General features: G+C 42.2%; 3 protein-coding genes across 3 annotated transcripts; 1 reads left to right on the top strand and 2 right to left on the bottom strand.

Annotated features, from left to right (window-relative positions):
* Positions 1 to 154: 154 nt before the first annotated feature.
* Positions 155 to 2,398, bottom strand: pigh (phosphatidylinositol glycan anchor biosynthesis, class H). The gene is made up of 4 exons (XM_041064532.1): positions 1,773 to 2,398; positions 1,351 to 1,560; positions 1,141 to 1,224; positions 155 to 971 (listed from the first exon to the last, which is right to left on the bottom strand). Exons 1-4 carry the CDS (start codon positions 1,947 to 1,949, stop codon positions 900 to 902), a joined length of 543 nt encoding a protein of 180 aa, XP_040920466.1. The 5' UTR covers positions 1,950 to 2,398; the 3' UTR covers positions 155 to 899.
* Positions 2,399 to 3,506: 1,108 nt separating this feature from the next.
* zfyve1 (zinc finger, FYVE domain containing 1) lies at positions 3,507 to 9,900 on the top strand (the record flags this gene model as incomplete). The annotated part of the gene is made up of 12 exons (XM_041065006.1): positions 3,507 to 4,010; positions 4,113 to 4,356; positions 4,467 to 4,727; positions 4,857 to 5,071; positions 5,210 to 5,316; positions 5,864 to 5,972; positions 6,060 to 6,157; positions 6,427 to 6,544; positions 6,837 to 7,007; positions 7,366 to 7,546; positions 7,699 to 7,812; positions 8,137 to 9,900. Coding segments are annotated over 12 exons (2,355 nt in total), but the record flags the coding sequence as incomplete, so codon positions are not given.
* Positions 9,901 to 9,906: 6 nt separating this feature from the next.
* Positions 9,907 to 15,943, bottom strand: wdr21 (WD repeat domain 21). Its single transcript, XM_041064162.1, has 13 exons — positions 15,482 to 15,943; positions 15,205 to 15,344; positions 14,797 to 14,954; positions 14,167 to 14,249; positions 13,551 to 13,653; positions 13,263 to 13,406; positions 12,913 to 12,962; positions 12,585 to 12,664; positions 12,245 to 12,337; positions 11,704 to 11,801; positions 11,379 to 11,555; positions 10,739 to 10,853; positions 9,907 to 10,648 (listed from the first exon to the last, which is right to left on the bottom strand). The coding sequence occupies exons 1-13, from the start codon at positions 15,592 to 15,594 to the stop codon at positions 10,383 to 10,385; spliced, it is 1,620 nt and encodes a 539-aa protein (XP_040920096.1). The 5' UTR covers positions 15,595 to 15,943; the 3' UTR covers positions 9,907 to 10,382.
* Between the last annotated feature and the right edge of the window lie 5 nt (positions 15,944 to 15,948).

Here is a 15,948-nt window from a genome sequence, read left to right as displayed (position 1 = left end):
TTAGTAACTTCTTTCTAAAGCTTCCTGCAGACATACAGAGTCAATTCAGAAGCAGTTTGTTTACAGGATTAACTGTGGGAAAAGATGAGCATGTGCATGTATCTATTTTTTATAAATAATAGAGCTTGATTCAGTTTTCTTCAGTCTGATTAATGAAGTGTTTAAGTTTGAATTAGTGTGATGCTGCCCCCTACTGGGGGAGGAGAGTAAAGGTCCTCAAAAACATTGACCACAAGCAAGTTATTTACCAGTGACTGCAAATTATTTTGTTTAATGTTTAATCAAATTTATTTTTATCAAAAACTACAGTGTAAGAATGCACAAAAATACATAAACTGGCATAATTACTTAATTCAAGTTTTAATGAATAAATAAGTAAAAAAGCTAAATTGTTAAATAGAAATTCTTTTAATACAGTGTCAGCTAAAAAGTTTGGCTCTTTGGGTTTAAAGTAGTCTAAGACTAGTTATTCAAGTTACACAACAAAATACAACATTATAACACCAATAATTATCTTATAAAACAAGGCAGTGCTTTCTTTTGTGTTCAACAGATTCTATTCTCATCGTGTGTATTCAAACAGGTGACAAAAAGGAGGAAATTTATCAAAATACACTGTAAATCAAATCAAAAAAAAAAAAAAAAAAACCTGCCTGCTTTCTAAAGTTGTTTGACTCTATATGTCCTGTGAAAGACTGGCGACCTGCCCAGGGTGTACCCTGTACCCTGCCCCCTCCCACGCCCATGACCTTCAAAAGGACAACTGGTATAGCCAGTGCATGGATGGAAGGATACTTACTGCTTTCATCCACTGAAAAGAAAGAAAATGACCTAAGCAAAGAAAAATTAAAAGCATGCTGCATGACCACAAACATTTCTAACGTATGACTTGTGAGTCGTCAGCACTTTGAAAGAATCTCCTGACAGCTTCTGTAAACTTTCACCAAGCAGTTCAGCCTGGGCTTTGAACTCTGAAAGACAAATAAACAGTGTTCACTGGAAACATGTCACTGTGAATTACACAGTGTACATGAAAATCTTTTATGCAGGAGGAAAACGAGAAACAACACTGAAACACTCTTGCCAAAAGCAAGTTTCTGTCTGAGCTGTTGATACACCATCAGGAGCATTCATCCTCACCTGAAACAATGGCACAACGCTTGACACTGCATCAGGTTCTGTGGGGTCCTTCAACAATACACAAAGATAGTAGATGATCTGGTGCTGAAATGAAAACATTAGACATCAGTCCACTTTTCACAAAAACATAAACTGAAATAACCACGGAATGAGCAGCATACAATGATATGAATAATGTTGCTGCACACAGCAGAAATGGTCCTTATTCACCATATAAATTGCTTCATTGATGGCAATATCCTTGATCTTGCTCATCTCAATGAAAGTGGTGGTCTCGCGGCCTGAGGCGTAGCTGGAGGACACCTGAATGCCTAAGGACCCAATGACGAGCAGGGACTCGTGGTCCACCTTCACAAAGTGGATGTGAAGCATCATGCCGACCAAAGTGATGAGTATGGCACTGGACAGAACAGCAGTGTTCTGCAAGAGAAAGGTATTCAAATGCAGGTTTTGATCAGAGTATCATTCAGATTTACAGATCACAAAGAGAAGCCTGACCACCAGAAATGTCTTGGTTACACCATCAAGATAATATCTCACTGCCATGAAAGCTAATGGAGCTGAACAGTACTGGTTATAAACAAGGACCAGGCAATAAACCATAAACAGGAATAGCAAGTCATCGGTCTTACCTGTGTAAAGAAGAACACGGCGTATGCTAAAAGCCAAACAGAGCAGGTGTAAACCATCACCTTTCCGATGGACACTTTGGGCGAGCTGACAGTGAACTCCCTACAAAAGCTGGAGTGACTCTGACAGTCTAGAGATATTGGTTTACCATTAATGTCTGTGAAGGCCTCATCTTCCATTATGAACGCAACAAAAACGGGGAAAGTAAAGAAAAACCCGAGCACTGAGTGAAGTTTCAGAAACACACTTAGGTTAGCGCTGAGCTAACGTTGGCTATCGGCTGTGAACAGACAAGGTCAGCAACATATGAAGGCAGACAGCGGTGCTTTCTTAACGACAGTAAAAGGGAAACTATGCATACATACTTAAGGTTATAGCCTTGCTCCAGTTAAATCTAAAATAAGAAAAAATTAAAAAGACAGAAATAGAGAACGTTGCAAGCACAAGAACAAGTAGACCGGTGCCAAAAAACAAATCAATCCGCACATTAGCCGCGCTCCTTTTTTTACACCGGGGTAGTCGGATTCATTGTGGTTCAAGCGGCTAAAATAAAGACCAACTGTTAGCTAACAGTGGAGACCTGCGTGCTCCACAGCAAACAGAGGAACTCACCGTCTAACAATAAACCCTATACGATGTAGCACTTGATATTGGTACACCGTGTTGCTGCCAAGAGTTGTCTCCGTCCACATGGGGAAGTTTCGGTGTACGCCGGACAAAATTTAAAACAAACCCTGCAGCCGCTGGAAGGTGCAAAGCATTATGGGCAGCGGTTAGCATCCTCTCACCGTGAGCCTTGCAATTTGATTAAGTAGCTTTTGTAAAAGTATGTTTAGAAACCATGCGAGGAGTTTACGTTATTATGCGTACTATAAAATATAATTCATAAGTTTATAAATAGAATAAAAGTGCTTGTTTTCCTATGCAACGGATAACTCCTTCATTACCCAAAATGCACTGTGTTTAATGACTTTTGACCTCTGGATAAAAACAAGCCGATCAGCTGATGTAAAAGCAACAACATCTACAAGGTCTGAGACAAAACAGCGCAGCTAGCTAGCCTTCTCTATATGTGGCAGTCGGCGGTATGGTGTTAGACAGTGTACGTGTCCACTTTTAGCCTCTGCTGAGGCAGCGTTTAAGTTAACGAGTCACCCGTTGGACTAGTAGCCGCTGCTAGGTCAGTCGATTGAAATGAAGGTTGTTTGTTTCTTCAGAAGTGTGTCCCGTCGTCTAGCTAATTGTAGCTAGTGACTGTTTATTGCTGAGTTTCATAGCGTATTGTTTAGGCATGATGAAAAACACGCCAAGCTGCTGTTAAATAGCAACTTGGCATCGACAGCTGATTATTAAAGCAAGACAAGAGGTGCAGGGCAGCTAATGTTAGCTAGCAAACTGTTGTGCCAAAACATAAAGTCATTACTAATCTGGACAAGTGAATTTTGAATTGCTGCGTGGACTTTACTACAGACTGAATATCCTCATTGGTAATGAGCATTAACAAGGTCAGCTGAACATTTCATTTTATTTTTCAACAGTGTTACACATAAGTGAATTGGCAATTCGGACAATTTGAACAAAAAAGGTTGCATCACATCTGGTTATAGATTTGCTTAACCGTGCCATAACCTTGTGTCTTCCACCTGCATTGCTTTTGCAATCCTAGTTACTCTCAGTAATACTGAAAGTCATAGTTCCCTCTTCTTATCAACATCGGTGGTTGTGTCCTGTCCTGATCTGTCAGGTTTGACACGAGTGGTCAAGGTCCAGCTATAGATAAAGGAATGAACACAATCCTAGTTTGTCAGGAGAGCTACGCCTGTGGGGGCTCAGATGAGGCTGCGTTTGAATGTGATGAATGTGGCAGCTTGCAATGTGCACGCTGTGAACTGGAGCTCCATCGCCAGGAGCGAATGAGGAATCATGATCGGGTTCGGATTGCACCAGGACACGTTCCTTTCTGTGACTCCTGTAAAGGCGACAGCAGCTGCTCTGTCAATGGCGGACGGCTCAGAGCTGTGGTGCGCTGCCAGGGTTGTAAGATCAACTTGTGTTTGGACTGCCAGAAACGCACCCACAGTGGAGTCAACAAGAGGAAGCACCCTCTGACACCTTATCCTCCAGCCAAAGTTCCCCAGGAAAACAGCGTGACTGCTGGGGAGTCAGAGATGGAGATCCTGAAGGCCAAGCTGGAGAAGGTGTGCAGCTTCCTCTTGGTGGACGAGAAGGAGGAGATGCAGGTAAGTGTGTGAGAAAACGTTATTAATCTTTTGTTCACACTTTGTGAATGTGATGTTAAGATGATGTGGCTGATGTTGATGTTGATGATGGTGGATTCTCAGGTGAAGGATGAGGAGGAGTTTGTCAGACGACTGGGTTGCAGGCCAGATGAGCTCCTCAAGGTGGTCTCCATCTTCGGGAACACTGGGGAGGGCAAGTCCCACACCCTGAACCACACATTTTTCCTTGGGAGAGAAGTGTTCAAGACCTCGCCCACCCAGGAGTCCTGCACTGTGGGTGTTTGGGCAGCTATGGACCCTGTGCACTGGGTGGTGGTCATCGACACAGAGGGACTACTTGGGGCTGGTATGTGACAAAGAATTGATTTGCCTTATATCATGAAACTAACAAGGTTAGGGGGAAGTTCTTTTCCACAGTTAATAGCATTTCTTTGTTGTCTTCACACTGGTCACCAGGAGCCAATCAGGGTCAGCGAACCCGGCTGCTTCTCAAGGTCCTGGCTATTTCTGATGTGGTCATCTACAGAACCCATGCTGACCGTCTCCATGACGACCTATTCAAGTTCCTTGGCGATGCGTCGGATGCTTACTTAAAACATTTCACTAGGGAGTTGAAGGCAACTACCAGCCGCTGTGGCCTGGACGTCCCGTTGTCCACTCTGGGCCCTGCGGTGATCATCTTCCATGAGACCGTCCACACCAAGCTACTAGGATCAGGTACATCAAACAACCCTTGTGATTTGGACTGTACTTTGTAGGAATTAAATTATAAAGACAAGCACGAGATTGTTTAGAGATGCTCAGGTTAACCTCTTCTTGACTGTCTGTCTGTCTCACCATCTCTAGACAAGCCATCTGAATCAGCTGAGCGTCTGCTTCAGGAGCGTTTCAGGAAGCTGGGTCTGTTTCCAGAAGCATTCAGCTCCATCCAGTACCGAGGAACTCGGACCTACAACCCTCCCACAGACTTCAGCGGCCTGCTGCGCAGTTTGGAGCAACAGCTGGATAACAACACCACCCGCTCACCACGTTCTGCCAGTGTCATCTACAAGGCCCTGCAGGTAGTGATGTTTTCCTGCATGAAGAAATGTGAATTGTATAGCCATGTATCTGGGCATTTGGCTATGTACAATGAAGGAACAGTTAATTTAGAGCCAGAATTGTCTAAAGTGAGTATTATTGACTCTTCCCTACCTCAGGCCTTGAGTGAGCGCTTCAGTGGAGAGATTCCAGATGAGCACATGACCAGTAACTCCTTCTTTCCAGATGAGTACTTCACCTGCTCTAGCATCTGCCTCAGCTGTGGGTACGTGTCTCTCACTTATTGACCATGCCTGTAAACAGAAATTATTCATGACGCAGAAAAACAAACATGACAGAAAAATTCTCACATGTGATCTCTGAGGTATAATTAAGGAACACGTCACAGTGTACTGGTACATTCATTTCTCTATGGGTTGTACACTGTTCTCTTAGTTTCACTCAGTGGTTTAACTGTATTAATTCCCCCAGCTGTGGGTGCCATTGTTCAGTCACTGCATCTCTACTGTGACCTTTACTTGTGTTTATGTAAGCAAGAAATATTTTCAGTCAGAGACAGCGAAATCTACTGAGCTTTTGAAAAACACGAGTACAGGAGTCTTAAGTTTGTGTCTATGAAACACTTTGCTTTTGCATTTGTACTTTCCCTTTGGGGGAATCTATAAATTACAACTACATAAATAGTTTTTAATTATATGACTAAGCATCACAGCTGCATTTTATTTTGAAAAATAATTGGTAAGTTTATTGTTAAAACTGCAAACAAAGAATTTCTGGCCTTTGTGTTTGACTTGGTTTGCTCCCTCTTTCAGTTCAGGCTGTAAGAGAAGCATGAATCACTTAAAGGAGGGTCTCGACCACGAAGCCAAACATCGCTGCCGCTACTCTGCACAGTACGACAATCGCATCTACACGTGCAAGGCAAGTATGAACCCACAACGCCACACATACGTGTGTTTAAGGGGGTTTGCGTGGTGATTGTCTGAGTGTCTATGCTGAACTTCTCAGGCATGCTACGAGCGAGGGAAGGAGGTAATAGTGGTTCCCAAAACGACGGCCTCGTCTGACTCACCATGGTTTGGCCTGGCCATCTACGCCTGGTCTGGGTGAGTCCATCTGCCGCAGAGCCATTTGGACAATGATTGGAAATAGCTTCCTCGCAAGCACAAATAATTTAATACATCCCTCTTCGTTATGGTAAAAAATTGGAAAACATTACCAAGTGTTTTCCGCCTACTTGTTAAACTGGAATCATTTGTCCATTTACTGTTGACTGCTTTGCTGAACTGTAACAAGAGAAAGTACTCTGACTATACTCTAACTAATCTGTCCCTCTGATACTCGACCTGAGATAATTTTTCTTGTCTTTGTCTAGGTACGTAATTGAATGCCCCAACTGTGCAGTGATCTATAGAAGCAGGCAGTACTGGTATGGAAACCAAGACCCAGTGGAAACAGTGGTCAGAACAGAAATCCAGCACATCTGGCCTGGGGTAAGGCCACAGTGGAACAGCCTAAATGAGATTCTGCTTAAACCAATTAAACAAAGTCGCAATCCAAGAACTTAAAGGTTTTAAGTCGAATGGATGTTGTCACATCCACTCTGAGCTTCATTTGTCATTAATTCTTGCCAGTTGGACGTGTGTGAAGGTGCCCAGGAAAGTAACACAAAATTTTGTTGGTGCTGAGTAGAGAAGCACAAACGCCATGAATAAATTGTTGCTGTCATCCCGTAAGGCTTTGTACCTTAACTCTGTTGTTCTTTCCTTGCCTTTTTTTTTTCAGTCTGACGGCTTTTTGAAAGACAACAACAACGCTGCTCAGAGGTTGCTGGATGGAGTGAAATACATTTCTCAGTCAGTGTCTGAACTCAGCGTCAAGCCTGCCAAAGCAGTCACCTCTTGGCTTACTGACCAGATTGCTCCCGCCTACTGGAAACCCAACTCCCTTATCCTGGTACATGACTAAAATGTAGTCTGCCAGTGTAATGGCAGACTGTAGTGGCAGTGTTGCAACATCTAAAACAAAGGTGTGATTTCCATGAGGAACATTTGTTGCTCAGATGCAGCAGTGGTTGTGGGGGGTGGTTTGGGAAGTGAGGACAGATGGTTGAGATTTAGATCACAGAGTCCTCACCCACATGCACATACAATAGCCAATACCCAGATTGTTACACAAGCGTTACATCCTGTAGTCTCTATACAAACCGGATTTGATAAAAATATCCATGTTGTTAAGTGAAAACTTATCATCAAAATGTTCCACTAGCAACTGGCATCAGACTCACTTGTTATCCTCTTTGTATGTGATGTAGAAATGCCATAAATGTGAAGAAGAGTTCCAGCCCAACGACACCAAGCACCACTGCCGTGCCTGCGGAGAGGGTTTCTGTGACGCCTGCTCCTCCAAAACCCGCCCAGTACCGGAGAGGGGCTGGGGTCTTGCACCTGTGCGAGTCTGCGATGCATGTTTTCACAACAGGGGAATCCCAACAGGTATGCTAATTAGTCCCACTTGGAACCATTGTGTACTGAGACACTTTTACACAAGTCCTTCTTAATTGTGTGACATGATATCAGTTTTCAGGTTGTGATTCTGAACAGTCTGAGAGTGTCTCAGCTGATAAGTTCTTGTTTTCTGGTTGTAGAGTTGCTGGATGCTGCCTTGGAAGAGGAAGGAGGGACACTGATAGCCAGGAAGGTCGGGGAGGCTGTTCAGAACACTTTAGGAGCTGTAGTCGGTGCTATCGACATACCTCTCGGTGAGCATTAGATCTAACTGCTTTGTCAAGACTACTTCTAATTGAAATTGTTGCTCTTTCCAGCTATTGTTCAACAATGAAAGTTTTATTAACTCCTGGTTCTGTAAAATGTGGTAGAACATTATGGTAGAAAGAAATTGCTGTTGTTTTTTTTCTTTTACCCTCAGTGGGTCCAGTAATTATGAGGAGCAAAGCTATAATTATTGGGTAACTGGTTTTTCACAGTTCCTGAAACAAAACAGAGTCACAAATAGCTCTATTAGTGGACTCCCTGGTTGTTCAGTTATATTTACCATGACATTCCCTTTTCTTATGTGTCTCCAGGCTTGGTGAAGGATGCAGCTCGCCCGGCCTACTGGGTCCCAGATCAGGACATCCACTCCTGCTGCGACTGCCAGAGGGAGTTCACCCCACGTCTCTCCATCCACCACTGCCGTGCCTGTGGCCAGGGGGTGTGTGACGACTGTTCTCAGGAGCGACGCTCAGTGCCCTCCCGTGGCTGGGATCATCCCGTGAGGGTCTGCAACGGCTGCAGCCAGAAACCTGGGGAGCTCTAGCAGGACCAGGAGCGGGACTCAAGAGTGGAAACGGTTAAGGACGCCAACTTCTACAAAAACTGGAATTTTGACTCTAGCTGAAAGACTTCAAATCCTTGTTTTTTTTTAGTGGCTTTTCTTGGCTGCCACCTGACAGTCGGTGACAGGTTGGACTCTGTTTCTTGTTTTTTTGTTTTTAAACGCGGCCCTCAGATCGACTTCAGTCGATGCTATTTCACTTTAATATGCCTATATTTTACACTGTGAAGAATACCAGTCAGAGTGAGACTTGAATATCAAGAAGACAGATGAGGTGAAACAACTTGAGATGATGAAAGTGAGTATTGTACAGTAAATGCTTGCTTACAGTTGAGTTCAGGTGAATTTCCGTGTGCCCCTTTAGACCCTTTCAAATTTGTACTGATGCACATGAAACCCTTACCCCTTTGACAATCCCTCCCAGTGTGACACACTAGAACTATTAGCACCTTTTTTTTAGTCTGGGGCTACATGTGTAAACCGTTTAATAATAATAGTACTAACTGATTCCAGGTAAGCACTTTTAGTCTATGATTGTTTCTGCAGGAGCCCTGGATATAACTTTCAGGACTGGTTTTAGAGGAAATGATGGGAAAACCTGAAAAATGATCCACCACAATAAATTCAGATCCACGTTTGACTGGATGTACTGTAATTTTCCTCTGCTCCAGCCCTACTAGCTTTAGCTTTCCTGCCACTCTTTGGCTTCAGGAGAATTACAACAATCAGAAGCCACTGATGTACTGTAGCACCGAGATGCATTCCAACTTATATAATTACTCAGTAATAACGACTTAACATAATCCCATGATCCTTTGTGGTTGTCTGTGCATTTGAATGGGTGGATGATAATAGAACAGCCTTAATAATGCTGTCCACATTGACTGTTTAAATTGTTACATAGAATATACATATATGGAGAAAAAAATGTTTACTTTAACAGGGAAATTTCTAAATGGCCTTGTTTTGTTTTTAAAATGTCAAAACTACTATCTGTTAACAAGACAAATCTGACTGCAGTGGGATAAAATGCAACAGAAACTGCTTCTATAGAGTGGCTGGCTCACAGTAGCAATATGGTAGAGAGAAGACTTCAACCCATTGTTTTTGAGGCTGGCCCCTCAAAACAGGAGAGAATTAGAAGAGTAAATCTTTTACTCTGTCAACTCAGGCTGTGTAGCTGGTTAGAGAGGAGCTTTTAATGAGCTGCAGCGTCAAGTGAGCTGCGGCTGAGATCATATCGGACAGTTGTCTTATAAATGCAACAAATGATGCTGTCACACGTAGGCTTTGTTAGGTGTGACTGTATCGCTAGTTAACCTGGGATATTTTTCAGTAACTGACTGGGAGAGTTGGTTTGATTATGATGTCAACAAATAAGCTTGAAAGAACAGACTTTGACCTGAAAGAATGAACTGTCTCATCCTCTCAGAGAGAGATGATCAATGACTACAGATATCACATGGAACAAATCAATACCTTTATGTTCATGTATGCTCATACAGTATGTATTAAACTGCAGAAACTAATTTTGTGAGTGTTTGTGTATCATTTAGAGAACTAAAATAATTCAATAGATCACTGTGTTTAATGATTATTTTAAACAACAATTAGGAAAAGTTGTCAATCTACAGTATAAACACAGTGTTGATCACAAATTCAAATTAGAAAAATCCTGAATTACATTACAAATTAAAATCAATCATGTCTTAAGTAAGTACACTTATTTTGAAAAGGTTGCAGTAAACTAGTAGTAATTGTGTGCACTCATGTATGTAGCACTTCTATTTCCTTTTGGCAAAAACAAGTCTATGAAAAACAACATTCCCCTGAGACACAGATGTAACTTTTATGAGGTCATCTTCCAAAACAAAAGTTCAGTCCAACCTTATGGAAATTCACTGCACACAGGTCTTTCAATTATACAATACCTACAGGTTTTGTATATGAATATAACACCATTTGTGTGTTTGTCCTTGTTTTTTTGTTTTTAAATCATGTGTGAGTGGAAGCATTACCAGTGTTTTCATAAAATCCAGTCTGCTGCTCTCCTCCTTCCTGGTAGTCAGTGTTGTACGGGAAGTAATACAGGTCGTGTTTGACAGCCATGAGCAGGCCGGGGAGCCCCCTGCAGCCGCCCAACTTGGAGGAGAAGACGACACTTGGGATGAGGTCGTTTGCAGTTGGGTGGGGTGATGGGATGGTCCGCAGCAGGTGGCCGTCCTTCAGGCTCCATAACCTCGTGTAGCAATCCTGACCCACTGTGGAGAGAACACAAACCAGTCAAACAGTGAGAGTTTTGAAAAACAAACTCAGTCTCAGCAGTGAATGCAGGTTTTGTGGTGACTTACCTGCCAACAAAAGCCCCTCAGGTTCATTGACGTGAATAGGAAGGTAGGCATGTTCATTATAATGTCCTTTGTACTCCTGCACTGGCTTTGTCACCCTCACATCCCACAGCTTGATCTACACATAAATGAAGAAAACACACAAAGTTAAAGCAATAACAGTGTGGGTTTACATGTTTACATTTTATTCTGAAAAATCTCAGGATTTTATTTGGACCCTGTGCTGAAGTTTTGGACTGAGTCCAAAAGAATTTCTCATACTGACTTGTATTGGATAAAAAGCTGTAAAACACAGCTTGGGTTTAATTGTAAAAAGCCAAAACAGCTCAATTACAATCTTCTTTACCCTAATGATACCTTTCTGTCATTCTTTTAACACTTTGTCAGTCGCCAAAGTTTGCAGATTTAACTGCATAATAAACAGTGCTGTGTATCATTATGACCACTAAGTTGTTACAGGTTGTCAGCGCCCTTCTTGGCAATGACGTAACTGGTGTGGCAGATGCCAAATCTTTCCTCTTGGGACATTAATCTCATCTCAGGACCAAAACATAATCAACATACTGGTAATTTAGAACCAAATGTTTATAGCAGGACTCAAAGTGTGTCCCACCGTTTGACAAAATGTTGTGTTTAACCTGACCTGGCCCAGCATGTCAGCAGCAAGCAGGTAGTTCTCATCCTGGAGAACGCGGACGGAGGTGATGGCTGACTCTTGATGGAAGCGGCTGGCCTTCCAGCTTTGATCCCTGCGGCCACGCTGCCGCAGGTCGATGCTGAAGATTTCCCCTGATCTGCAACCGTTAAACAGCACGGGGACCTGAGGAAAAAGGGAGGTCTTTTTATTTCCTTGGTATTCTCCTTCAGCTTGGTGTTGTTCCTAGACATATCAAATAGAAACCTACACTAAACGTATTTCCAGTGAACTCAAATGGGCTTTCATTGCTTTAATGTAACAGATGACTCACCCTGAGGGCAAACTGCTGAGCCAAGACATCGCTGCCCACGCTGTACGTCTGTGTTCGGCCCGTCTCTGCATCTTTTACAATTACCCTACGAGATAGGCCTGCCAACACATGCAAGAACACATAATTATTTTAGATTTATACGTTTGTGGAGGGCTGTCTTATTTTAATCATCTACAACAATTATCAGCAATTAAGTTATTCTGTACTCCACTTGAATAAATGCTATCAAGACAATCTTTCAAACACATTAAAAGCATCTGTGACCCTAAAGCAAACCTGAACCCCAAGATGGCTTTTAAAATGTTTGATTTTCTGCACTCGTAGCCTTTGAAGAACTACAGATACATTCAATGATTTGTTTCCAACATGTGTTGCTGCAGTTTTGTTTCTGTCCAAACACGGAGTGTGATTTAAGAGATTATTTAACTCCCGATAGCTGTAGCCAAACCAACCAACATCCTCCACAGATGCCAGTGATTATGACTTATTGTAATTACTACGTTTTATTATGAGTAGAAAGAAGAATGGTTATGGAACAGACCAGTGCTGAAGGTCTTGTCAAACTGTGGGTTGAGACACCAAGCACAAGACCAGGCTGTGGATATCTTAAAGCTACACAGCATCCCAGGCTGGTCTGAGGAGAGAGAAGGAAGAATTGAAGAGGAGCAATGTTAATGTGGGGTAAACCAAACAATACCAACATGAAATATGTCCTTTCTGATCACCCTCTGTCTGCAGACATATGCGCATGTTGAACGGGAACCAGTCATGGACTCAAATGGACCATAACTAACTATTCTGCAAAGTAACTACAAGTATCTGCCTTAAGAATAATACAAATTTAGTAGGGTAGTTTGAAAGAATGTTATATTTAATCTAACCTGGATTGGAGTTGCTGAAGAGGGAAGCAGGAAGTAAACTGACGCAGCCAGGGGTGTCTGCCACGCCGACCAGACACAGCCTGTTAGTCAGCTCAGTCAAGGGAAATAGAGGCAGCATCCACCAAATACTGAGAAGACACTTGTACAAATCAAAAATAAAGGGGTGACTCTGTGGAATCTATTTTGCTCTAGACAGAGATGAGACATTACATTTCCACTCTAATAAAAGCATGTTAAATACAGATCCTCTTTTTTGAAGCCAAAGCAGCACTTGAGGGTTAAGACAAATGGACTGACTAAAAGCTCTACTAAAGCTGAAGAAGGATACAACACATGGGAGTCTGGGTAGTTGACTGAGGCCCAGCAGATGGAATTCACCTGAAACACATTCAGCCAGAGAGGAAGTGTCACTGCTGTTGGATTAAAAACATTTACAACATTTAATTTTTTAGGATTGAATAATATAATTTGTCTCTGTGTAGATATACAGTACTTTAAAGACTTTAAAGAGGATTCAAAGTGTCTGAGGTCATTTACGAGGTTTATCTACATTTTTTAATGTTTAATACAAATAGAAATTCCACTAAACCAATGTGGGGAAAAGCACAAGTACAATAAAATACAAGAGACATCTACATATTCAGAGTCACTGCTTCAGCTCTAGTGACAGTCTCCCACCTTGCGGTTCGTGAAGTAGAGGTTATCACACATCTCCACAGACAGAGAGCCCCGGCTACTGCTGCTGAAGTTCATGATGCCGTACTTGCAGCCTCCGTGAGACACATCGTTGACTGTAAACACTCGCTCACATGCCGAGTCCCCCTGAGAAAAACAAAGAAGACAAGGGAGGATTAAGCAAAAGCAAGTAAACTAGGGGGAAAAAAAACTTTAAATTATGTACAAAAAAATTAGTCAATATGTTAAGTTATGTATTAGTCCTGGGGTGTTTTGTGTGTGTGTTCTCACCACTATAAGTCTAAAGTTGTCAGTGTTGGGGTTGCTGTTGTCTGTGCTCTGGATCTCTAGTTTGTGGCGTCTCATTCCACTGACCTTCACCTCGTGGACCAACCTGGAGACACACAGTAACCATGGCAACTCTGACTACCAATGTCTGCAGACAAACCACAGAACAAAGATAATTGACTCACTTCCTTTCAGCTATTTAATAAAGTGAATGCATCTATTTATTTAATACGAGGTAAAAGAAATGTTTGCCAGTGGGCTTAATATCAGTCATTTAGGCTGGTGTTGCAACTGTAGGTGAATTAAATTCATAACATTCAAACTGTTGGGCAGCACAATATATTGACTATGTTTTACTATGCTTTTGTTTCTTTATTTTTTTATGACTGTTTTGAAACCCATGTCAAAAATAATTAGTGTCATTATTAGTGGTCGGTAATACTCCAAAGAACCCTCACTCTACACATACAGAACTGATTAGGATTGAAGTTAGTCTTTGTTTCACTGGGGTTGTTTTCTGTAATGTATTACAGCTGTGGGTACTGAAACATGTATGGGATACAAGGGGAACAGCTCTACGCCCTGGTATGCACGTGCACACATCAGTGTGATACAGTACCTACAATAGGAGTTCTCAGGTAACAAACCAAGGTGCCTTTTTTGCAGCAGCAGTGAAGTGTTCAGTCCTGTTCTTGGTGCTTTCTAAGAAGAAGGAGATATCAGGGATTAAACAGGGATGAAACCCATCCAGGCACACAAGTTTTAGAACGTGGCTCGTTCCCAGCTAATGGTGGGGGAAAAAAATTGAAAAAATTGATCTATCTGTAGTCATTTTACAATAGAAAACATTTATTTCTTCTCTTGAAATAAACCAGATGACAGGACGTCTGCTTGCTTCTACCAAAATCAACAGTGAACTCTTTCGTGTTCCTTTTCACTGAATTCTCACACACTGTCCTCTCAGTGACTGTAAATGAGCAACCAAGTGAGTGACAATTTGCAGACAAACAGTCTGTCCTTATTGTGGCCAAAATGCCTGAGCTCAGTCTACGAGACCACATATTTTAATTGGATTCATATGATAGGCTTTTATTTTGATGACAAATACAAATTAGGCATTTCAGTTTTTACATAAATTTCTCCTCTTGAAAGATACACTAATGGCAAGAGAAAGTATATGTTGGAGTTTCAAGTACAAAAGAAAACAAATAGAAAGCTGGAGATTATTCCCCGTCCAATGCAAACTTACTTTTCTTGGCTTTTCATCCTCTGCGAGCATCTTGTTTCTCTGTTTCTCCCTTTCTTTCTCTTGCAACTGCTCTCTGGTCAGGGGGTTACAGTTGTTATGTCCCGGCAACAGACGGAAGTAACGGTTTTTCTCCGGGTCAAAGTAGAAACCAGGCAGCTCTGACAACAGAACAATCATGCACATCTTTTCTCCATATGTTTAATTTAAATCCCCCTGATATCCAAGTTACAGCTGGAATATTGACCATTTATTTCAATGTTCAAACACATAGACTGATCCAGATTTCTTTGCTGTTGCTGTGTGTTCTAATGGTTCCTTCACATGTGGTTGTGTTACCAGTATTCATGACAAGAGTCCACACGAAGCAGCTTTGTTTGATTAGAGAGAGGGTTTTTGTCTGGTACTGACCTGGGGCAGCACTGCTGGTCTTGGAGGAGGAAGACGAAGATAAGGATGAAGATGAGGAAGAAGGAGAAGAAGAGGCAGACTGGTTATCGTGCCTCCCCTGAGATGCTCTATGAGACAGCCCTGCATCACTGTGCCCGTACCTGTGACAACAAAGGAAGAAACGCTCGATTTAAGGATAAATGTTACATACACTGTAAATGCTGGGAAGTGCTAAGACACAAATCGCATTCTTGAAACTAAGTACCTCTAATATGTGCCAGCTTTTCATTCAACATACCACTGTTCGTCCTGTGTTGATCTTTGCCGGTTGTCTCTATACCAACCACGGCGGTGACCAGCCCCTCGTCTCCTGTGGGGTCGCTGCCCTTCTCGCCAGGTCCACCTCTTCATCCCTGCAGTTTGAGCCCCCCGTAGTAAAGGTCCTCACACTAAGCTGTGTTTCATTCACTTCTGTGTATGCGAGTGTGTGAAGCTAGTAGAGGCAGCGTGTTTACGCGTTAGCACAAGTTAGCAAGTCCCTATCATTAGCACTCTTGAGCTAATGTTAGCCACACATCCCTCTCGACGCGTTTTGTATTAGTGCCGAACATTTAACAGGAGTAAATGTAAAGATAGTTTCAGTAGGTCAAATGCACGTTGCTTTAAAGGTGAATCAATCTTTATTTTCTTAATACACTGATATAACATTACAGTTTTAGCACCTCATGAGCTTACTACTGTACATGAAGTTCCAGCCATGTTGTC

The sequence above is a fragment of the Toxotes jaculatrix genome, chromosome 19, assembly GCF_017976425.1.
Source record: "Toxotes jaculatrix isolate fToxJac2 chromosome 19, fToxJac2.pri, whole genome shotgun sequence".
Taxonomy (NCBI): domain Eukaryota; kingdom Metazoa; phylum Chordata; class Actinopteri; family Toxotidae; genus Toxotes; species Toxotes jaculatrix.
This window is presented reverse-complemented; position numbering and strand designations above follow the sequence as displayed.